The sequence below is a fragment of the Artemia franciscana genome, chromosome 16, assembly GCF_032884065.1.
Source record: "Artemia franciscana chromosome 16, ASM3288406v1, whole genome shotgun sequence".
NCBI lineage: Eukaryota > Metazoa > Arthropoda > Branchiopoda > Anostraca > Artemiidae > Artemia > Artemia franciscana.
Window position 1 is genome coordinate 5,219,485 of NC_088878.1, and position 26,408 is coordinate 5,245,892.

General features: G+C 33.5%; 1 protein-coding gene across 1 annotated transcript in view; it reads left to right on the plus strand.

Moving 5' to 3' along the window:
- The window catches only part of LOC136036946 (uncharacterized), a 79,063-nt gene that overhangs the window by 37,847 nt on the left and 14,808 nt on the right, over window positions 1-26,408 (plus strand). The window contains exons 5-6 of the mRNA XM_065719335.1: window positions 10,846-10,998; window positions 13,899-14,032. Of these exons, the coding sequence (XP_065575407.1) occupies window positions 10,846-10,998; window positions 13,899-14,032 (287 nt within the window). The remainder of the gene's footprint in view (window positions 1-10,845; window positions 10,999-13,898; window positions 14,033-26,408) is intronic.

Below are 26,408 nucleotides of genomic sequence, written 5' to 3' on the forward strand. Positions count from 1 at the left end.
CTCGCCATCTGAATCACTGTCCTAGCCTAGAATATCCAAAAACAAACTTCTCTTGGGTGTCGATAGATATTTAAAACTATCTATCCGATAATCATGCCGTAAAACATGGCTAAAAAACAGTTCTTGAGAAAACAGAAATTCTACAATCGAATTTTACTTCATCTAATTCTGCTAATTCTAGCAGTTCTAAATCTACCATCATATTTGGCTTCTTTCTTCTTCTGCCAGTTTATTCTCTCCAATTTTTTATTTTCTTCAATTTTTTTTTTTGTTTTTGTTTTCCCCAAAGGTAATCGTATCGACCCAGTGTGCCTATAACTTCGGGAGAGAGCTCATTTTAACGGATATGAAAAGTTTTAGTGCCCTTTTTAAGTAACCAGAAAGTGTGAGGGCAACTAGGCCTCTTCCTACGCCAAATATTTTTCGAAAATCGCTCGATTAACATTTTAAGATAGCTAATTTATTTAACACAGTTGAAAAGCAAAATAACTCTGTCTTTGAATATAACATGACCCAAATGACCAAAATTGGTTATATATATATATATATATATATATATATATATATATATATATATATATATATATATATATATATATATATATACATATATATATATATATATATATATATATATATATATATATATATATATATATATACTAGCTGTTGGGGTGGCGCTTCGCGCCACCCCAACACCTAGTTGGTGGGGGCGCTTCGCGCCCCCCCCAAGCCCCCCCGCGCGCGTAAGTCGTTACGCGCCATAATAGTTACGCGCCATTGTAGTTGTGTCCCTATGTCCCACCTGTGAATATAGATATATATATATATATATATATATATATATATATATATATATATATATATATATATATATATGGTTTTAACTACGTAAAACTTGCGAATATACAACATTCTTTGCTGTCCCATTGTCTTTGCATATAAATAGATTGTCAGGTTTACCGACTCTTGAACATGCAACATATAATGGTCCATGGGAAAACAATCTGTATTCAGATCTATACCTCATGATTCTAATGATTGCCCTTGAGCTTTGTTGATGGTGATTGCTAATCGACCATTCCCTGTCCCGGTGTCCCGGTCGTCATTTACATCCCCCTGTTTCCCCCGGTGTCCCCGTTGTAGTTGTGTCCCTGTGTCCCGGTCGTCATTTATATTCCCTGTGTCCCGGTTGTCATTTGTATCCCTGTGTCCCGGTCTGTATATACATTCGTTTTTTAGTTTTGTTTTTCTCCTTTATTTTTTTCCTTTTTTTTTCTTTTTTAGCTTATTTAGATTTTTAGATTTTTTAGTTTTTTTATTAGTTTTTAGTTTTTTTTTCTTTTTAGTTTTTTTGTCCCGGTCGTCATTTATATCCCCCTGTTTCCCCCGGTGTCCCCGTTGTAGTTGTGTCCCTGTGTCCCGGTCGTCATTTATATTCCCTGTGTCCCGGTCGTCATTTGTATCCCGGTGTACCGGTCTGTATATACATTCTTTTTTTAGTTTTGTTTTTCTCCTTTATTTTTTTCCTTTTTTTTTCTTTTTTAGTTTATTTAGATTTTTAGATTTTTTAGTTTTTTTATTAGTTTTTAGTTTTTTTTTCTTTTTAGTTTTTTTGTAGTTTTTAACTTCTTTTTAGTTTTGTTAATTATTTTTTTTACTTATGTCCTGGTCGTCATTCATACTCCCTGTGTCCCGGTGCTTCCCGGTGCTTTGTTGATTGCTAATCAAACATTCCTTTTGTCCTGGTCGCTTTCTCTTTGAGTTTCGTCATTTATTTTTTTATTTTTTAGTTCTTTTAGTTTTTACCTTTTTTAGTTTTTTTTAGTTTTTTAGATGAAAATTTTTTTTAGTTTTTTCCTTTTTTTCTTTTTAGTTTTTTATTGGTTTTTACCTTTATTTTAGCTTATTTTTCAGTTTTTTCCTTTTTTTTAGTTTTTTTTTATTTTTTATTTTTTTTAGTTTTTTACCTTTTTTTAGTTTTTTTAGTTTTTTTAGTTTTTTAGCTTTTTTACTTTTTTTATTAGTTTTTAGTTTTTTTTTGTAGTTTTTGCCTTTTTTTAGTTTTTTCAGTTTTTTTTTTTAGTTTTTTATTGGTTTTTACCTTTATTTTAGCTTATTTTTCAGTTTTTTCCTTCTTTTTAGTTTTTTTTAGTTTTTAGTTTTTTTCGTTTTTTACCTTTTTTTTAGTTTTTTTAGTTTTTTTAGTTTTTTAGCTTTTTTATTTTTTTTATTAGTTTTTAGTTTTTTTTGTAGTTTTTGCCTTTTTTTAGTTTTTTTAGTTTTTTAGCTTTTTTATTAGTTTTTAGTTTTTTTTTGTAGTTTTTGCCTTTTTTTAGTTTTTTTAGTTTTTTAGCTTTTTTATTTTTTTTATTAGTTTTTAGTTTTTTTTGTAGTTTTTGCCTTTTTTAGTTTTTTCAGTTTTGACGTCACCTGATCCAGTTTTTTCAGGTGACGTCACCTGACACATCCACACATCCACAGACAGACAACTTATTTTTATATATATAGATATATATATATATATATATATATATATATATATATATATATATATATATATATATATATATATATATATATATATATATATATAAATAGCTGTTGGGGTGGCGCTTCGCGCCACCCCAACACCTAGTTGGTGGGGCGCCTCGCGCCCCCCAAGCCCCCCCGCGCGCGTAAGTCGTTACGCGCATTATTAGTTACGTGCCATTGTAGTTGTGTCCCTGTGTCCCACCTGTGAATATAGATAGATTTATATATGTGTTTCCAACTACGTAAAACTTGCGAATATACAACATTCTTGGCTTTCCCATTGTCTGTGCATATACAATGCCTTTTGTACTAATAATGACGTCATATGCAAACGCTCTTTTTACAAACAAACAAACATGCATACACACAACTCGTTTTTATATAGATAGATAGATACAATACAAATTAACTGCTTAAAACTTGCGAATATACAACATTCTTCGCTGTCAAATTGTCGCTACATATAAATAGATTGTCAGGTTTACCGACAATCGAACATGCAACGTACAATTGTCCATGGGAAAAACAATCAGTATTAAGATCTATACCACATTTTTCTAATGATTGACCTTGAGCTTTGTTAATGGTGATTGCAAATGCTAATCGAATTGGGAATTGCAATCTTTTAAATTGAAAAGGCAGATCCGTTGGAATCATGGGAATGCGAGGAATAAGAACAGCCTCACCCTCAAAAGGCCCTGTCAAGATTGTGGCCTCTATTAGGTTTTCCATTGTTTTTTTTTACGGCAAGTCGCGTGCCATTGCAAAGCTTTGGTGGGTTGATATTTCTTAAAAGTATTATTGATACGCCTATTTTTAGTTGTAGCACGTCTGGTGGAAACCCTGAAAGATCTATGGAATTTAAAAATTCAGATGCATAATTAACCGCTTCATTTGGTTCCAAAACTGTGTCGACTGACTTGTAAAGGACTGCCTGGTCTCGAATCTTGGTCAAAACAATATTGTTGATTTCGTGGACGTCTATATTTTTGGGTGCGAGAATCGCTCTTTCACTTAGCCATTTATTATTTTTATAATTTTTTAGAATATTCGGAAATACTTTTTCAATCAATTCATTTAAAAAAGCTAAAAAACTAAAAAAAACTAAAAAAACTAAAAAAAGGTAAAAAACTAAAAAAAATAAAAAATAAAAAAAAACTAAAAAAAAAGGAAAAAACTGAAAAATAAGCTAAAATAAAGGTAAAAACCAATAAAAAACTAAAAAGAAAAAAAGGAAAAAACTAATAAATGACGACACTCAAAGAGAAAGCGACCAGGACAAAAGGAATGTTCGATTAGCAATCAACAAAGCATCGGGACACAGGGAGTATAAATGACGACCAGGACATAAGTAAAAAAAAAAACTATCTATATATATAAAAATAAGTTGTCAAACTAAAAAAAGGCAAAAACTACAAAAAAAACTAAAAACTAATAAAAAAGCTAAAAAACTAAAAAAACTAAAAAAAAGGCAAAAACTACAAAAAAAACTAAAAACTAATAAAAAAAATAAAAAAGCTAAAAAACTAAAAAAACTAAAAAAACTAAAAAAAGGTAAAAAACTAAAAAAACTAAAAACTAAAAAAAACTAAAAAAGGAAAAAACTGAAAAATAAGCTAAAATAAAGGTAAAAACAAATAAAAAACTAAAAAAAAAACTGAAAAAACTAAAAAAAGGCAAAAACTACAAAAAAACTAAAAACTAATAAAAAAAGTAAAAAAGCTAAAAAACTAAAAAAACTAAAAAAACTAAAAAAACTAAAAAAAGGTAAAAAACTAAAAAAAATAAAAAATAAAAAAAAACTAAAAAAAAAGGAAAAAACTGAAAAATAAGCTAACATAAAGGTAAAAACCAATAAAAACTAAAAAGAAAAAAAGGAAAAAACTAAAAAAAATTTTCATCTAAAAAACTAAAAAAAACTAAAAAAGGTAAAAACTAAAAGAACTAAAAAAGAAAAAAATAAATGACGACACTCAAAGAGAAAGCGACCAGGACAAAAGGAATGTTCGATTAGCAATCAACAAAGCACCGGGACATAGGGAGTATAAATGACGACCAGGACATAAGTAAAAAAAAAATTAACAAAACTAAAAAGAAGGTAAAAACTACAAAAAAACTAAAAAGAAAAAAAAACTAAAAACTAATAAAAAAAACTAAAAAATCTAAAAATCTAAATAAACTAAAAAAGAAAAAAAAAGGAAAAAAATAAAGGAGAAAAACAAAACTAAATAACGAATGTATATACAGACCGGTACACCGGGATACAAATGACGACCGGGACACAGGGAATATAAATGACGACCGGGACACAGGGACACAACTACAACGGGGACACCGGGGGAAACAGGGGGATATAAATGACGACCGGGACAAAAAAACTAAAAAGAAAAAAAAACTAAAAACTAATAAAAAAACTAAAAAATCTAAAAATCTAAATAAGCTAAAAAAGAAAAAAAAAGGAAAAAAATAAAGGAGAAAAACAAAACTAAAAAACGAATGTATATACAGACCGGGACACCGGGATACAAATGACGACCGGGACACAGGGAATATAAATGACGACCGGGACACAGGGACACAACTACAACGGGGACACCGGAGGAAACAGGGGGATGTAAATGACGACCGGGACACCGGGACAGGGAATGGTCGATTAGCAATCACCATCAACAAAGCTCAAGGGCAATCATTAGAATCATGAGGTATAGATCTGAATACAGATTGTTTTCCCATGGACCATTATATGTTGCATGTTCAAGAGTCGGTAAACCTGACAATCTATTTATATGCAAAGACAATGGGACAGCAAAGAATGTTGTATATTCGCAAGTTTTACGTAGTTAAAACCATATATATATATATATCTATCTATATTCACAGGTGGGACATAGGGACACAACTACAATGGCGCGTAACTATTATGGCGCGTAACGACTTACGCGCGCGGGGGGGCTTGGGGGGGGGGGGGCGCGAAGCGCCCCCACCAACTAGGTGTTGGGGTGGCGCGAAGCGCCACCCCAACAGCTAGTAGATATATAAAAATAAGTTGTCTGTCTGTGGATCAGGTGACGTCATGTTTCTGTGTCGACTGACGTCATGAAGTTAGTTGTCGTCATTTTTTCTATGACGGTGACGTTATTAAAGATATTTAAGACATATATGTTCACGTAGAAATCTATTAATGTTTAAGTTTACAATGACTGATGAACTTACAATGGCAAAAGCCAATGAAGATGCTCAAAGAGTCTATGCCAAAAAACTTGCTGCTGACAGAGAAAGTCAGAAAAGAAAGCGTGCCGAGGAACTACCAGAGCAACGCGAAAGCAGACTTGCTGCTAAAAGAGAAAGTGAAAAAAGAAGGCGTGCCTAGGAATCACAAGAACAGCAAGAAATCAGGCTTGCTGCTGATAGAGAAAGTAAGAAAAGAAAGCGTGCCGAGGAATCAGAGCAACCTGAAAGTTATCGCCTGGCATTCAGGTACAGCCCAGTCGATGATTATAGCTTGAGTAGATGTGTTCAAATCGGGGCAATGTCTAAAATTTATCCCTAGTGCAAGGCCTTGAAATTCAATGGTGAAACAATGGGAATGTGTTGCGCCTCAGAAAAGTTAAACTTCCTCTATTGGCTGCACCACCAGAGCCATTGAAGACTTTCCTTACTGGAACTACGTCAGAATCTAAGCGTTTTTTGTCAAAAATCAGAAAATACAACTCATGTTTCCAAATGACGTCGTTTGGAGCCCAAATCGAAAATCCAGATCCTTTTATGTCTACTTTCAAAGTAAAAGGGCAAATTTATCATAGAGCAGGGTCCCTTCTACCATTCTCAGGCGAGAATCATAAATTTTTACAATTGTACTTCATCAGTGATAGAAATTCTAAATTGAATGCACGTTGCGAAATTTCTCCCAAGGTTGAAAGGACAATCGTTACGAAAATTATAATTTAGTCCGTCTGTTCGAAACAGCCATCGATTTGATGCCTACTGATACGCATAAAATTGTTATTTCCGCTGACAAAACGCCTCCTGGCCAACATGTTCGTAGATACAATGCTCCAACTATCGACGAAGTGGCAATCGTTATGGTCGGTGATCAGTTTTTACCTCGAGATATTATTCTTCATAAGCGAAACGCTCAGTTGTTAAGAATTGCTGAAACTCATCGATGCTACGATGCCCTACAATATCCTATCATTTTTTGGGATGGAGCCGACGGCTATCACTTTAATATTAAATTGATGAATCCAGCCACTAACAAAGAAATGAATAAGAAATGCAGTGCAATGCATTATTATTCCTATAGACTAATGATTCGGCAGGATGAAGAAAATTATATTTTTAAATGCCGTGAATTGTTTCACCAATTTGTCGTTGATATGTATGCTAAAATTGAATCAGAACGTTTGCTATATATCCGCCTGAATCAGACCAAGCTCCGCTCTGAACAATACATTCATTTGCGAGATGCAGTTATAAATGACGGTAATACCACAAACGTTGGAAGATTAACAATTTTACCTTCGTCATATGTTGGCAGTCCCCGTCATATGCATGAATATGCTCAAGATGCTATTGCGTATGTTCGTCTCTATGGTCGTCCAGATTTATTTATTTCATTTACATGTAATCAATCTTGGGACGAGATACTGCAGCTTTTACTTCAAGGCCAATTGGCGGTTCATAGGCATGACATTACGGCCCGTGTCTTCCAGCAAAAGTTGAAATCACTGATAAACTACATAGTAAAACTTGAAGTGTTTGGGTCAGTGCGATGCTGGATGTACTCAGTGGAATGGCAAAAACGAGGTTTGCCACACGCACATATACTAATCTGGCTACATAAAAAAATTACTTCGAACGAAATTGATGATTTGATTTCCGCTGAAATACCTGATAAAAATGTCGATAAGGGGTTACATGATATTATTGTAAAAAATATGATACATGGACCTTGCGGTGCACTGAACGAAAATTCACCATGCATGGCCAAAGGAAGGTGCACAAAGCAATATCCTCGACTTTTAGTATCCAACACAATTACTGGCAATGATGGTTACCCACAATATAGAAGAAGATCTACTGAAGATGGCGGTAAAACAGCAATAATAAAGAAGCGTAACGGTACCACCATCGAAGTAGATAACCAGTGGGTTGTTCCATATTCCCCATTATTATCAAAAACATTTAATGCACACATAAACGTTGAATACTGTAACTCCGTAAAGGTAATCAAATACATATGTAAATACGTCAACAAAGGCAGTGACATGGCAGTTTTTGGCTTGCAGCCCGAAATCAAAGATTTCGACGAAATCGTACAATATCAGGCTGGAAGATACATAAGCAGTAATGAAGCTGTTTGGCGAATTCTTTCATTTCCGATACATGAACGTAGTTCAGCTGTTGTTCACTTAGCGGTACATTTACAGAATGGTCAACGTGTTTATTTCACGGAAACCAACGTGCAACAAAGAGCCCTGAATCCACCGGATACAACATTAACAGCTTTTTTTTCGCTTTGCAAAAATGATTCTTTTGCAAAAAAACTGCTGTATACTGAAGTGCCTTCGTATTACACGTGGAATACTAAAAATAAAGTATTTGAACGTCGAAAACAGGGTAAGTCAGTTGACGGCCAACCTACCATCTTCAAAGATACCACGATAGGAAGACTCTACACCGTTCACCCCAATCAACATGAATGCTTCTTTCTACGCCTGCTTTTGGTGAATGTACCCGGTCCGACGGTCCGACATCCTTTGAGTATTTGAGAACTGTAAACGGTACTATACATGACACTTACCGTAGTGCATGCCAAGCTCTGAATTTATTGGAGAATGACCAACACTGGGATGACTGCATCAATGACGCGTGCGAAACGTCAACCTCAAGTCAAATTCGTGCATTGCTTTGCATCATTTTAACAACTTGCTCTCCATCAGCTCCTACAGAGTTATGGGAAAAATATAAGTAAAAAATGTCCGAAGATATACTCCGTCGAAAACAGGTAGAGACGTCAGATATGACTTTTGATTTTACATCAGAAATTTATAACTACACTTTAGTTATTATAGAAGATTTGTGCGTAGGTATGGCAAACAAACCTCTTCAGGATTTGGGAATGCCTTCACCTAACCGTATCGCTGCTGTTTCGACATGTGTAGAATTGGATCGTGAACAAAGTTACAGTACGAGTGATCTATTGTCGTATGTACAAAATAACATTTCCAAGTTAACGTCGGAACAAAAAGACATTTATGATACGATAATGCATTGTGTCGATAACAACGTTGGAGAAATTTTCTTTTTGGATGCGCCAGGAGGTACTGGTAAAACGTTTGTGATAAAACTGATTCTGGCATCAATTCGATCAAAAAATGATATAGCGTTGGCAATTGCGTCGTCTGGAATAGCCACAACATTGCTGCCTGGTGGAAGAACTGCTCATTCTGCTTTGAAATTGCCTCTGAATTTGCATTCTACAGAAAATCCCACGTGCAATATTTCCAAATCATCTGGGATGGGTAAAGTATTGCAGCAATGCAAACTTATTATTTGGGATGAGTGTTATCTTATTATATATCTATATATATATATATAGATATATATATATATATATATATCTATATTCACAGGTGGGACATAGGGACACAACTACAATGGCGCGTAACTATTATGGCGCGTAACTATTATGGCGCGTAACGACTTACGCGCGCGGGGGGGCTTGGGGGGTGCGCGAAGCGCCCCCACCAACTAGGTGTTGACACCGGGACACAAATGACGACCGGGACACAGGGAATATAAATGACGACCGGGACACAGGGACACATCATTAGAATAATGAGGTATAGATCTGAATACGGATTATTTTTCCCATGGACAATTATATGTTGCATGTTCAAGAGTCAGTAAACCTGACAATCTATTTATATGCACAGACAATGGGACAGGGAAGAATGTTGTATATTGGCATGTTTTACGTAGTTAAAAACATATATTTATATCTATCTCTATTCACAGGTGGGACACAGGGACACAACTACAATGGCGCGTAACTAATATGGCGCGTAACGACTTACGCGCGCGGGGGGGCTTGGGGGTGTGCGAAGCGCCCCACCAACTAGGTGTTGGGGTGGCGCGAAGCGCCACCCCAACAGCTAGTATAGATATATATATATATATTATTTATTTGGAATCTAGTTAATCTACTAATCTAATTAGTCAATTTAGTCTATACCGTCTATTTATTTTTTCTGTTTTTTTTTATTTTATTTATATGTTCTTTTCTTCTCCTTTTTGCTCTTCTCTCTGTGAGTAGTGATCATTTTAATTTTTTTTGTCTTTTTCATCTCTGAGGCAGTGACTGATTTGTCACCCCCTTCTTTACAGGCCAAAGAGCCTTTGAGGGAATAGTGAAATGTTATACTGTATGCAGATTTTATGATGAATGAATCTTATCTTATCATTCAGTCTCTTAAGATTTTAAATTTTCTTCTCAAAATATTTTTCTCTTGACTTGATCATATTCTCTGCCTAAAAGTAAGATCAAAACGCGGCAAGTCCAATGTGGAGTTGGAATCTTTTCATCTGCTACACTTGCTGAGCTACATAAAGTAGCTCTACTACTTTCTGCTCTACTTGCTGAAACTTAAAGTAGACGAACAAATTAAAAAGTAAACAAACTAAAGTAGACATATAGACAAACAAAGTAGACGTAAATACGCAAAGTAGAACAAAAAGTAAAAAGTAAAAATATAAACAAACGAAGTAGGTGTATATACTTAAAGTAGACGAACAAATTAAAAGTAGACAAACTAAAGTAGACATATAAACAAACAATGTAGACGTAAATACGCAAAGTAGAATAAAAGTAAAAAGTAGACAAACAAAAGTAGACATATAAACAAATAAAGTAGACGTATATACGTAAAATAGAAAAACGAAAGGAGACATATAAACAAACAATAAAGACGAAAACAAAGTGACAAAGACGGGAAGAAATATAACCTCAGAAAAGCTGCAGACAAAACAATATATTTTCGTCTGTTTCATCCGTTCTAAATGAGAGTAAAATTTGCGACTTTCTCGTGAATTTAGAAAATATAGATACTATGTTTTAGTAGAGAAAGGGCAACTTAAAGTATAATCTTGGCCTTCCTCCTCTATTTTAACTCTTCAAACTCTTTTGGACATGTATGTACAAATCCTATTTATTTTGCAACTTATATTCAAGTCAGAATCAGACCTTCATTCTTGGATTCCATTCTAATTATAATATATATTATTCAATTTCTAATTAAACTATTACAGTTTATTTGGATATGACAGCAGGACAAAACTCGTTTTCCTTAAACTTTGCAATTGGTAGTGGAACTGGACCTCCAGGACAAACGGTAGTTACTGCAAATCAACGCTACTGGAACGTCAAAATATCTCAAATACCTTGTGATTCTCCCTCTTTAGGTATGTCAAACATTTACAAGATCTTTTTATTGAAAGGGCGAATTAAAGTATAATCTTGGCCTTCCTCCTCTATTTTAATTCTTCAAACTCTTTTACACATGTATATACAAATCCTATTATTTTGCAACTTATATTCAAGTCAGAATCAGACCTTCATTCTAGGATTCCATTCTAATTATAATATATACTACTCATTTTCTAATTAAACTATTATAGTTTACTTGGATATGACAGCAGGACAAAACTCGTTTTCCTTAAACTTTGCAATTGATAGTGGAACTGGACATCCAGGACAGACGGTAGTTACTGCAAATCAACGCTACTGGAACGTCAAAATATCTCAAATACCTTGTGTTTCTCCCTCTTTAGGTATGTCAAACATTTGCAAGGTCTTTTTATTGACGGAAATTCACAAGCATATCATGGAGGAGGCAAACTCATTTTCTGATAAGCAGTCTAAAGCGAATTGAACTTGGGAAAATCCAATAAAGGGTAGAATTAAGCAAATTTAAGTGGTATGCAATTTTTATTGTTTTATTGTTAGAACAGTAATCGTAAAAATTGCTAATATTGTTAGAATATTTCTATTTTCAATCGAAATGTTTTGTTTTTTTAGTTTTTTTACTATTTTTGTTTTTTTTTAGTATTGTGGTTTGTTTTTTATTTATTTCTGTTTTCTTTTTTTTAGTCATTGTATGTGACCTAATGACTGGACAATCATTACTGAATTCATCTGAAAATATACTCTCTTTGGTATCTCTTCTTGTAGAGATTCTTTATTAAAATACAAAATAGTTCACTCTATCATATACGTTATATTTATAAAAATCTTGGCCAAACGAACAGAAATTATTGTGTATATGAAGGGGTTCCCTTCCTCAACACTTCGCTCTTTACAATAAAGTTTTCTGGTAATTCTAAAAAACCTTCTTATTATTTGGAATAAACAAAACCCTTGTGTTTCAGGAGTCTTTTATAAACAGTTGGGACAAAACTCAACCTTGATTGAGGTATTGAGGAGGGGGAACCTCTTTCATACATGTAATAATTTTCGTTTACTTAAGATTTAATGTGGCTTCTTACTTTCAGTTGAAATAACTTTTTTGATTTAATTTCTAACCGTTTTCAAATAATTCCAGGAAATCTGGATACACCTCCTCGGAGAAATACCTCTCCCCATGGAATTATCCTCTAGACAATTCAGTTGTGGTGAAAATTTACCCTGGACCATTACCCTTAACTTTTCCACGCATAAAATTGAGAAAAAAAAAGAGAAAGCAAGATATTGAAAAAAACTGTATTGGAGGTACGATAAATTCCTCAGCTGTAAAATTTCTCCTCAAAATTTCACCTCTGAACACATCTCTCCCCATGGAAAAACCACTCGGAAGAAAATTCATCCCCTCTACATCCGACAATGGATGCATACCTCCCAAGGACAAATACTGTGCATAAACAATGCGGGAAGTTTCCCCAGGGGCTGTGGGGAGCAGCTCTTGTTATATCCAAAGGCATAGCTATTTGGCCTTTCAACTCTAATGAACAAAATGGCCATCTCAAATCTTTTATCCGACGATTTCGGGGAACAAAGTGGCTGGAGTGGCCTTTGTTGTCCTCAAATCTTTTGATTCACCTTGAAAGGACACTAGAACTTTTTATTTTTGTTTGAGCGAGCCTTCTCCCAATATTCTAAGACAAGTGGGTCAATATGATTACCTCTGGACAAAAAAAAAACGAAATAAACACGCATCTGTGATCATTCTTCTGGCAAAACAATGGAAAATTTCATATTTTTACAGATAGAAGGTTTAAACCTCTGCAATAAATTTCTCTGATACATTGAATCTGATGGTGTGATTTCTATTGAGATTTTTTTACTTTTAAGGGTTGTTTCCCCATATTTTGAAAATTGGATAAATTTTCTCAGGCTCGTAACCTTTGATGGGTGGCAATTATTTCAATGAAATTTATGGATTTGTAATTGATATAATAAACTAATTATTTCGAAATATCAATTGGTGTCGAATTTCCTTTTTTTAAAGTTTGGTTTACTATTGAGACGCGGCAGTCCTTACTTAATGTCCGTCATTACAAACTTTTTGATAAAACTGACTGTGTTACTGACAGTTGGACCTTGACATATATTATTACATGCTACTTGGCACATGCTACTTGGTAGAATTAGAATTAAACTTAAGATAAATCACTTAATCTTCACGTTTGATATAACCTATCTCACTTTTAAACGTTTGATATAATCAAACGTTTAAACTACTACTACAAATAATAATAACTCACTGCAGCACCAAGCCGCCTGAGGCCAACAGAGCTACGCACGCTCCTCCTCAAGCCTAATCTATTTAAAGCCTCCCTATTTACATCCTCCCATGAAGTTCCCATTTCCTTTAAATATTTATTTATGATATCCTCTCAACCCAGCCAAGGACGTTTAAACGTTCCTATCTAACGGTTCAATACAGTTTCTTTCATACCGTTTTTTAATTTTTTAAAACCATGTTTAAAAAATTTTTTCACCCAATGTAAAATAGTTAGGACTAGTTTCAAGTTTAGATAATAATCTACTAAATAGGTGAGGATTCACAAAAATATGTCTCTTTCTCTCTTTACACAAGAGTTTTTTTTTCCTTCTTTTTTTTTAACTTCAACCCAATGATAACGTAAAGCAGAATAAATTAAAATAAATTACTGAAATAAAGTAAAAAGTTACACAATTAACGCTGTAATTTAGGTTTCATAATAATATTTTTCATTTTGGTGGGAAGTGCTAGATGATGCTGTTTTCTCTAATGAACAAATCTAAGTATCCTGTCTTATAAAGTTTCAATTTTGTTTGGCTATTGATACTAATTTTGTTTTTCTTTCTTTTTTTCTTGGCTTAGCCCCTCCTGGATGCCTTCAGTATTTCAGCTCAGCAAGTGGCACAATCCGCACTTTCAATTATGATTTGACAACACCAACCAATTCTAGACACTTGGCAAATCAAGATTATCCTATTTGTATAAGGATGGAGCAGGTATAGATGGGGCTTTGTACCCACCTATCTCACTTTTCCTTGCTTTTAATAAAAGTGAGAGTAACATCTCTAATTTTTCTCTAATTATTTAAAACAGCGCAAACCAGAACTGAATACTCAATACAGAATACACAACGATCTGTGAAAGTACAGAATCTGCTATCATAATTTTTCTTTGCTGATCTTGAAGTCAGGATAAAAATTTACTTTTACAAAATACTATTTCATTAATATCAACCCTCCCATTTTTTGTTTTCCAGTGAAAATTTGTGTTGTGTAGCATACACAACACAGAAGCAAACGAAATATCAGAAGCAACGTGTATATAATATTTTTGTCAAATATTGACTAGTGTTTTATCCGCGCCCCCCCCCCCCCAAGCCCCCCCGCGCGCGTAAGTCGTTACGCGCCATAATAGTTACGCGCCATTGTAGTTGTGTCCCTATGTCCCACCTGTGAATATAGATAGATATATATATATATATATATATATATATATATATATATATATATATATATATATATATATATATATATATATATATGGTTTTAACTACGTAAAACTTGCGAATATACAACATTCTTTGCTGTCCCATTGCTTCCCATTGTCTTTGCATATAAATAGATTGTCAGGTTTACCGACTCTTGAACATGCAACATATAATGGTCCATGGGAAAACAATCTGTATTCAGATCTATACCTCATGATTCTAATGATTGCCCTTGAGCTTTGTTGATGGTGATTGCTAATCGACCATTCCCTGTCCCGGTGTCCCGGTCGTCATTTATATCCCCCTGTTTCCCCCGGTGTCCCCGTTGTAGTTGTGTCCCTGTGTCCCGGTCGTCATTTATATTCCCTGTGTCCCGGTCGTCATTTGTATCCCGGTGTCCCGGTCTGTATATACATTCGTTTTTTAGTTTTGTTTTTCTCCTTTATTTTTTTCCTTTTTTTTCTTTTTTAGTTTATTTAGATTTTTAGATTTTTTAGTTTTTTTATTAGTTTTTAGTTTTTTTTTCTTTTTAGTTTTTTTGTAGTTTTTACCTTCTTTTTAGTTTTGTTAGTTTTTTTTTACTTATGTCCTGGTCGTCATTTATACTCCCTGTGTCCCGGTGCTTTGTTGATTGCTAATCGAACATTCCTTTTGTCCTGGTCGCTTTCTCTTTGAGTGTCGTCATTTATTTTTTTCTTTTTTAGTTCTTTTAGTTTTTACCTTTTTTAGTTTTTTTTAGTTTTTTAGATGAAATTTTTTTTTAGTTTTTTCCTTTTTTTCTTTTTAGTTTTTTATTGGTTTTTACCTTTATTTTAGCTTATTTTTCAGTTTTTTCCTTTTTTTTAGTTTTTTTTTATTTTTTATTTTTTTTTAGTTTTTTTAGTTTTTTTAGTTTTTTAGCTTTTTTACTTTTTTTATTAGTTTTTAGTTTTTTTTTGTAGTTTTTGCCTTTTTTTAGTTTTTTCAGTTTTTTTTTTAGTTTTTTATTGGTTTTTACCTTTATTTTAGCTTATTTTTCAGTTTTTTCCTTTTTTTTTAGTTTTTTTTAGGTTTTAGTTTTTTTAGTTTTTTACCTTTTTTTTAGTTTTTTTTAGTTTTTTTAGTTTTATAGCTTTTTTATTTTTTTTATTAGTTTTTAGTTTTTTTTGTAGTTTTTGCCTTTTTTAGTTTTTTTAGTTTTTTAGCTTTTTTATTATTTTTTAGTTTTTTTTGTAGTTTTTGCCTGTTTTTAGTTTTTTTAGTTTTTTAGCTTTTTTATTTTTTTTATTAGTTTTTAGTTTTTTTTTAGTTAGTTTTTTAAGTTTTTTACCTTTTTTAGTTTTTTTAGTTTTTTTAGTTTTTTTAGTTTTTTTAGTTTTTTAGCTTTTTTAGTTTTTTTATTAGTTTTTAGTTTTTTTTTTTGTTTTTGCCTTTTTTTAGTTTTTTCAGTTTTTTTTAGTTTTTAGTTTTTTACCGTTTTTTAGTTTTTTTTAGTTTTTTTAGCTTTTTTAGTTTTTTTTGTAGTTTTTACCTTTTTTAGTTTTTTTTCTTCTTTTGTATTAGTGTGAAATAATTCAGACGTCATATGCGGACAAACACGACGTCACTCGACAGACAGACAGACAGACATAACCCACAAACAACTTATTTTTATATATATTTATTCATATTTTTTTAGTTTTCTTTTTCTCTTTTATTTTTCAGTTTTTTCCTTTTTTTTAGTTTTTTTCTTTTTTAGTTTTTAGTTTTTTTTAGTTTTTTACCTTTTTTTAGTTTTTTTTTAGTTTTTTTAGTTTTTTAGCTTTTTTAGTTTTTTTTATTAGTTTTTATTTTTTTTGTAGTTTTTGCCTTTTTTTATTTTTTTCAGTTTTTTTTTAGTTATTAGATTTTTACCTTTTTTTACTTTTTTTTAGTTTTTTAGCTTTTTTAGTTTTTTTTTCTTTTTAGTTTTTTTTGTAGTTTTTACCTTTTTTAGTTTTTTTCTTCTTTTGTATTAGTGTGAAATAATTCAGACGTCATATGCGGACAAACATGACGTCACCTGATCCATCCACAGATCCACACACAGACAACTTATTTTTATATATATAGATGTTTATGAGTTATGTTATTATTATGATCTACTAATTTTCATTAGAAGCGTAATTTTTATATTTTTCAGTTGTCTTTCCATGCTCCTCTGTGCGTAAAAACCTTTCCATACACCTTTTGAATGTAAAGAAGGCATAAATAAGTTATTATTATTATTATTGTTATTATTCCCCCATACCGCCATCTACCCACTAAAGTCGACGATTGCGATACGTTTTACTAAAATTGGTGGTGGCGACATGGATTTGTTTCTAACAGACCATTTTTTACCAGTAAGTAGCTTCCATTGAATTTATTGAATTTTTCTCTGGTGTTGGAGTAGAATTTGAGCCAACTGAGCCAACAATTCGTTGATGTTATTATGTTCTTAGAAATAATTTATAAGCAATTGCTATTAATGCAATGTTTCCGGGCAATACCTACAGGTTGCTAAGGACTACTGTACCGTGCCAAATTAATTGCATTATTCTTTTTATTTAGCTATAGCATTGAAATATTTGTTCCCAAACAGTCATCATCTAGTCTTATTGCTATGTCTTTGATACGATTGTTTCCGGAAACGTGAATTGCGTAATGATTTGATTGCCAAGTAAACTTTCGCTGAAACAGCACAATGGTTTCAGCTGCTGTGTCTATGTGGAGAATATTATGTAATCATTCATGTTGTATATTTTCTACCGAAAAAGTCACCATCTGGTCTTGTTCCAACACCCTTGGGATATTGTTTCCATGAACTTGCGTAATGATTTGATCCCCAGGCAAATTGGCGTAATACTATGACAGCTCCGTGCCATGACAGATTTATCTAGGTGTTCTATTGATGGAGTTCCGAGCAGTTCTGACCATCTGGAGAGTATTGCACAATGGTTGTTTTTATGATTAGGAGTTTTTCAACTGTTAATAAAAATAAAAAAATAAAAAACAAACAAAATGAAATATAAAAATAAAAATGAAATAAATAACTGCAAAACTGAAAAACTAAAAATGAAAAGTAAATAAATAAAAATAAAAATATAAAAATATGAAAAAACAGGGGCGTATTGCGAAATTACCAGTTAATGAAATCGTCTGCGCAATGCATGCTCACTGGGCGGAAATTATTACGTATTCTGTGGGGAACATGGTTTTTAGATTTTTTCTTGTGTGGCTACCCCGTAGTAACCTGTGGTTGGTCATAAACGCATTAACTGCTGACAAATAAAAATATTTGAAGTACGAGACAAGTACTAGTGGTGACAAAATTGGAAACGTATAGGTGCATTGTCATTACACTGAGAGATTAAATTTGTGTTGAGTATCGAAACAATTCAATTCTTATAATGGTGGATATGCGAGAGTGAGATTTCAAGAGATTACACCATTCAAAAAGAGCGGAAGCAAAAAAAATAGTTAACGACGATGGAAAACGTCCTGTTAGTGCTTGTGGTACTCTGTTTCCCGTTGATAATCCCTATTGCGATCTCTTGGGTGTTAGTATTCAATTGAAAGTAAAAAAAAGTGTCCTCTTCTACCAATATTGTAAACTATACATTGTCGATGCTCCCGAACGATGTGCAGAACTATGTGAAGGGAATACGGTAATAGACAGTTAAATCGTTAGACAAATAAATTAGGCATCGACAGATAATATCACCAAGGAAATTAAAGACTAATTCAACGAAAAGCAACGTATCGGTGTGTTAATAGTATCATTAATAGTTTACTATAGGTGAAACCATGTAATATGTCGTCTATGACCCTGAAACAAAATAAATGTCATATTAAGATTGTATTATTTTTTCAAATGGAATCGAAATATTCAAGTTTTGTGATGATATTAAGAACATATAGTATTGTACCTACACTTACTTCAATAATAATATTTCATTGAATTACTTTGTTATTTTTCCATTATTTTTAGGGTTGGCAAGCAAATCCATAATTTAAAATGTTTATTCAAAAGTCAAAGATGCAATAAAAGGACATTTCAGACAAAATTTAGAACTGAAGTGTAGCTTTTTCTCTTCTTTTGAAAAATTTAAAAACAGAAGTTGAACTTTTTTACTTCTTTTGTGAAAAATCAGAACACAGTTCGAACTTTTTTCTCTTCTTTGGAAAAATTTAGAACTGAAGTTGAACTTTTCCCTTTTTTAGACAAAAATCAGAATAGCAGCAGAACTTAAACTTCTTTCTCTGTTTTGGGCGAAATCAGAACTCAAGCGTAATTTTACTTTTCAATGGAAAATTCGAAATAAAAGTTGAACTTTTTTCTCTTCTTAGATAAAGTTCAGAACAGAAGCGTAACTTTTTTTTCTCTGAAAAAATTCAGAACTGAAAATGAACTTTTTTCTTTACCTTAGAAAAAAATCAAAATAAAGTTGAAGTTGTTTTTTCTTCTCTGCAAAAATTCACAAGTGAAGTGTGACTTCTTTCTCTTCCTTGGAAAAATTGAGAAGTAAAGTTAAACTTTTTATCTTCTTTTGGGAAATTTAAAACACATTTGTAGCTTTTTTCTCTTCTTTAAAAAAGTCAAAAAGAAATTGAACTTTTTTCCTTTCTTTGGGAAAATTCTGAACAGAAGTGTGACTTTTTTCTCTTGCTTAGGAAAATATTACGTGTCTGACTTTTGAAAAAAATTCCTTCTACCTGGCTTTGTATCTTGATAAATTCCCATTTCATACGTCTCCCACTCAAAAAAAAATTCAGTTCATCTCTGTGTCTCGGACGTCAGTAAAAACCTCATCCACCTATTTCAGACACTAGTAAGCCCCTGTGAGCCAGGTAGTGAAGTTTTGTCTGAAAATTCCCATTCTTGCATCTCTGACTTTCAAATTAACATTCTAAGTGATGGAGTGGCTAGCACACTCTAAAAATAATAGAAACATAGCAAGGCAATTCAATGAAATATTTTTACTGAAATAATGGCATGTACGTTTATTTTGAATTAAATTCAATTAGTTGCGGGTATCAAGCCATGGCTAATTGTTAAAAGGCCAAGACAGAAAGCATAAATGAGTGAGAGGCAAAATCTGGCACAAGTTCTTTTTGCAACTATATCAAATGATGACATTTCACTTGGTCTAAAGGTGGAACACCGTATAACAAGATTAACGCATGGTCAACAAGTCCCATGAACTCAGAGGTAAATGGTGAGATGTATAGTTTTTCAGTATTTGGAAATACCCCTGTTATTAATATCTTCATAAGAAATTGGGATTTTTTGAATCCATTCCAAAAAATAAATCATCATGTTTTATCTTGACATAGAATTTATTTCATTTCAGGGTCATATACGACTTTTAATAGGGTCTCGGATATAAGCTCATCACACATTTCATCAGCTCTGTTATTCTGTTAAATGATAGTATCTGCTGATATACTACCAATGATGATATTAACGTTCACCGACGCTTTGCTCTCTATAAATAGTCTTTAATTTCCTTGGTGATATTATCTGACACTACCCTTTTTATTTTTCCTGTGATTTTACTGCTTGTTGACAAGATTATTTTTACAAAAGTGATAGATCCAGTGCATTTAAAAGAGATGATTTATGACGTTGATAAAAAAGTACACTTTTCTTCTTTTTACCTTACATTGAGTGCTAATACAGAAAAGATTGCTAAATGGATTATCAACGGATATTGTGTTACCCTAAGCACTAGCAAGATGTTTCCTCTTGTCATCAACAACTATTTTTTTGCTTACATTACCTTTGAGTGTTACCATCTCTGAAGATATAACTCTCGAATATCCTCCATCAAAAGAATTGAATTTTTCCAGAGTTGACAATGGACACATAAGTTTTTAATACTTTCACCACTAGTCCTAGTCTCTCAGTTCAAATATTTGTATTTGCCAGCATTCAATCTGCGATGACCAGCAACAGGTTACTACGGGGAAGCCCCATAAGAAATTTTCAAAACCTCGCTCGCCAAAGATTTATAGTAATATCCTTCAATTGCTAATCCATTGCGAAGACAATTTCACTACTGGATAATTTTGTGACACTCTTGTGTTTTCGCTTCTTTATTTCTATCTTTTTATTGTTTAATCTTTTCAATTTTTTATTTAATTTTATTCTTTTTATATTTATTTTATCCTTTTATTTGTTTATTTTGTTTATTCTTTCATTTTTTTTATTAAGATCTATATATATAAAAATAAGTTGTCTGTGTGTGGGTTTGTCGAGGGACGTCATGTTCGTGTGTCGACTGATGTCATGTTTTCGACTGACGAAATTACAGACCGGGACATCGGGACACAAATGACGACCGGGACACCGGGACATAGGGAATATAAATGACGATCGGGACACTCGAAGAGAAAGCGACCGGGACACAAGGAATGTTCGATTAGCTATCAACATCAACAAAGCAGCGGGACACAAATGACGACCGGGACACAGGGAGTATAAATGACGACCAGGACATAAGTAAAAAAAAATAAAAAAATAAAAAAAGTTAAAAACTACAAAAAATAAAAAGAAAAAAACTAAAAACTAATAAAAAAGCTAAAAAACTAAAAAAACTAAAAAAGAAAAAAAGGATAAAACCAAAACTAAAAAAAATAAAAATAAAAATAACTAAAAAGGTAAAAACTACAAAAAAACTAAAAAGAAAAAAAACTAAAAAAAAATAAAAAAAAGTAAAAACCAAAAATAAACTAAAAAGAAAAAAGGGGAAAAACACAAAAATTTATTTAATCATATACCAATTCAAAACGAATGTTTATACAGACCGAGACAGGGAATATAAATCACGACCGGGACACAGGGACACAACTACGACGGGGACGCCAGGGACACGGGGGGATATATAAATGACGACGGGGACACAGGGAATGTTCGATTAGTGATCACCATCAACAAAGCTCAAGGGCAATCATTAGAATCATGAGGTATAACTAAAAAAACTAAAAAAAGGTAAAAAACTAAAAACTAAAGAAAAGACCAATTCAAAAAGGAATGTATATACAGACCGGAAAACCGGAACACAAATGACGACCGGGAAACTGGGACACAAGGAATATAAATGACGACCGGGACACTCAAAGAGAAATTACAGACTGGGACATCGGGACACAAATGACGGCCGGGACACAGGGATTATAAATGACGACCGGGATACAGGGACACAACTACAACGGGGACGCCGGGGGGCAAAGGGGGATATATAAATGACGACAGCGACATAGGGAATGGTCGATTAGCAATCAACATCAACAAAGTTTAAGTGCAATCATTAGAATCATGAGGTATAGATCTGAATACGGATTTTTTTTTTCCCATGCACAATTATATGTTGCTGGTTCAAGAGTCGGTAAACCTGATAATCTATTTATATGCACAGACAATGGGACAGCGAAGAATGTTGTATAATCGCAAGTTTTACGTAGTTAAAAACGTATATATATATATATATATATATATATATATATATATATATATATATATATATATATATATATATATATATATATACAAGCCCCCCCGCGCGCGTAAGTCGTTACGCGCCATATTAGTTATGCGCCATTGTAGTTGTGTCCCTGTGTCCCACCTGTGAATATAGATAGATTTATATATGTGTTTCAAACTACGTAAAAATTGCGAATAAACAACATTCTTGGCTTTCCCATTGTCTGTGCATATACAAAGCCGTATGTACTAATAATGACGTCATATGCAAACGCTCTTTTTACAAACAAACAAACATGCATCCACACAACTCGTTTTTATATAGATAGATAGATAGATAGATACAATACAAATTAACTGCGTAAAACTTGCGAATATACAACATTCTTCGCTGTCCAATTGTCGCTGCATATAAATACATTGTCAGGTTTACCGACCCTCGAACATGCAACGTACAATTGTCCATGGGAAAAACAATCAGTATTAAGATCTATACCACATTTTTCTAATGATTGACCTTGAGCTTTGTTAATGGTGATTGCAAATACTAATCGAATTGGGAATTGCAATCTTTTAAATTGAAAAAGCAGATCCGTTGGAATCATGGGAATGCGAGGAATAAGAACAGCCTCACCCTCATAAGGCCCTGTCAAGATTGTGGCCTCTATTAGGTTTTCCATTGTTTTTTTTACGGCAAGTCGCGTGCCATTGCAAAGCTTTGGTGGGTTGATATTTCTTAAAAGTATTATTGGTACGCCTATTTTTAGTTGTAGCACGTGTGGTGGAAACCCTGAAGGATCTATGGAATTTAAAAATTCAGATGGATAATTAACCGCTTCATTTGGTTCCAAAACTGTGTCGACTGACTTGTAAAGTACTGCCTGGTCTCGAATCTTGGTCAAAACAATATTGTTGATTTCGTGGACGTCTATATTTTTGGGTGCGAGAATCGCTCTTTCACTTAGCCATTTATTATTTTTATAATTTTTTAGAATATTCGGAAATACTTTTTCAATCAATTCATTTTTGGACGTCACTAAATTACAAAAATCAGCAGGTAGTTGTATACGTCCTGAAATTGAGTCTACTGTTTGACCAGAGTCACCGTTTTGCAATCGGACACGCATATTTGTAGTTAATTTTAATATTTTTACGTGTGCCCATAAATTAGAATTTTTTAGGCAAGCATTCATTTCGTCTGCAGGAGTTAAACTACGTAAAAATTGCGAATATACAACATTCTTGGCTTTCCCATTGTCTCTGCATATACAAAGCCGTATGTACTAATAATGACATCATATGCAAACGCTCTTTTTACAAACAAACAAACATGCATACACACAACTCGTTTTTATATAGATAGATAGATAGATAGATACAATACAAATTAACTGCGTAAAACTTGCGAATATACAACATTCTTCGCTGTCCAATTGTCGCTGCATATAAATAGATTGTCAGGTTTACCGACCCTCGAACATGCAACGTACAATTGTCCATGGGAAAAACAATCAGTATTAAGATCTATACCACATTTTTCTAATGATTGACCTTGAGCTTTGTTAATGGTGATTGCAAATACTAATCGAATTGGGAATTGCAATCTTTTAAATTGAAAAGGCAGATCCGTTGGAATCATGGGAATGCGAGGAATAAGAACAGCCTCACCCTCAAAAGGCCCTGTCAAGATTGTGGCCTCTATTAGGTTTTCCATTGTTTTTTTTACGGCAAGTCGCGTGCCATTGCAAAGCTTTGGTGGGTTGATATTTCTTAAAAGTATTATTGGTACGCCTATTTTTAGTTGTAGCACGTGTGGTGGAAACCCTGAAAGATCTATGGAATTTAAAAATTCAGATGGATAATTAACCGCTTCATTTGGTTCCAAAACTGTGTCGACTGACTTGTAAAGGACTGCCTGGTCTCGAATCTTGGTCAAAACAATATTGTTGATTTCGTGGACGTCTATATTTTTGGGTGCGAGAATCGCTCTTTCACTTAGCCATTTATTATTTTTATAATTTTTTAGAATATTCGGAAATACTTTTTCAATCAATTCATTTTTGGACGTCACTAAATTACAGAAATCAGCAGGTAGTTGTATACGTCCTGAAATTGAGTCTACTGGGAGCTTTCCGTTTCCAATTGTCAGCAATTGATCTGAAAATGTTTGACCAGAGTCATCGTTTTGCAATCGGACACGCATATTTGTTGTTAATTTTAATATTTTTACGTGTGCCCATAAATTAGAATTTTTCAGGCAAGCATTCATTCGTTTTCAATGGCTCTGGTGGTGCAGCCAATAGAGGAAGTTTAACTTTTCCTGAGGCGCAACACATTCCCATTGTTTCACCATTGAATTTCAAGGCCTTGCAATAGGGACAAATTTTAGACATTGTCCCGATTTGAACACATCTACTCAAGCTATAATCATCGACTGGGTTGTACCTGAATGCCAGGCGATAACTTTCAGGTTGCTCTGATTCCTCGGCACGCTTTCTTTTCTTACTTTCTCTATCAGCAGCAAGCCTGATTTCTTGCTGTTCTTGTGATTCCTCGGCACGCTTTCTTTTCTTACTTTCTCTATCAGCAGCAAGCCTGATTTCTTGCTGTTCTTGTAATTCCTCGGCACGCCTTCTTTTTTCACTTTCTCTTTTAGCAGCAAGTCTGCTTCCGCGTTGCTCTGGTAGTTCCTCGGCACGCTTTCTGTTCTTTTTTTCTCTATCAGCCTCAAGCCTGTTTCCTTGCTGTTCTTTTGATTCCTCGGCACGCTTTCTGTTCTTTCTTTCTCTATCAGCCTCAAGCCTGTTTCCTTGCTGTTCTTTTGATTCCTCGGCACGCTTTCTGTTCTTTCTTTCTCTATCAGCCTCAAGCCTGTTTCCTTGCTGTTCTTTTGATTCCTCGGCACGCTTTCTTTTCTGACTTTCTCTATCAGCAGCAAGTTTTTTGGCATAGACTCTTTGAGTATCTTCATCGGCTTTTGCCATGGTAAGCTCATCAGTCATTGTAAACTTAAACATTAATAGATTTCTACGTGAACATATGTCTTAAATACCTTGAATGACGTCACCGTCAAAGCAAAAATGACGACAACTAATTTCATGACGTCAGTCAACACAGAAACATGACGTCACCTGATCCACAGACAGACACACATATACAGACTGGGACACCGGGACACAAATGACGACCGGGCCACAGGGATTATAAATGACGACCGGGATACAGGGACACAACTACAACGGGGACGCCGAGGGGCACAGGGGGATATATAAATGACGATGGCGACACAGGGAATGGTCGATTAGCAATCACCATCAACAAAGTTTAAGGGCAATCATTAGAATCATGAGGTATAGATCTGAATACGGATTGTTTTCCCATGCACGATTATATGTTGCATGTTCAAGAGTCGGTAAACCTGATAATCTATTTATATGCACAGACAATGGGACAGCGAAAAATGTTGTATATTCGCAAGTTTTACATAGTTAAAAACGTATATATATATATATATATATATATATATATATATATATATATATATATATATATATATATATATATATATATATGTATATATATATATATATATATATATATATATATATATATATATATATATATATATATATATATATATATATATATATATATATATATATATATATATATATATATATATATATATATATATATATATACGTAAGTTTTACGTTTTTAACTACGTAAAACTTGCGAATATACAACATTCTTCGCTGTCCCATTGTCTGTGCATATAAATAGATTATCAGGTTTACCGACTCTTGAACATGCAACATATAATTGTGCATGGGAAAACAATTCGTATTCAGATCTATACCTCATGATTCTAATGATTGCCCTTAAACTTTGTTGATGGTGATTGCTAATCGACCATTCCCTGTGTCGCCGTCGTCATTTATATATCCCCCTGTGCCCCCCGGTGTCCCCGTAGTAGTTGTGTCCCTGTATCCCGGTCGCCATTTATAATCCCTGTGGCCAGGTCGTCATTTGTGTCCCGGTGTCCCAGTCTGTAATTTCTCTTTGAGTGTCCCAGTCGTCATTTATATTCCTTGTGTCCCGGTGTCCCGGTCGTCATTTGTGTCCCGGTGTCCCGGTCTGTATATACATTCGTTTCTGAATTGGTCATTTCTTTAGTTTTTAGTTTTTTACCTTTTTTAGTTTTTTTAGTTATACCTCATGATTCTAATGATTGCCCTTGAGCTTTGTTGATGGTGATCACTAATCGAACATTCCCTGTGTCCCCGTCGTCATTTATATATCCCCCCGTGCCCCCGGCGTCCCCGTTGTAGTTGTGTCCCTGTGTCCCGGTCGTCATTTATATTCCCTGTGTCCCGGTTGTCATTTGTGTCCCGGTGTCTCGGTCTGTATAAACATTTGT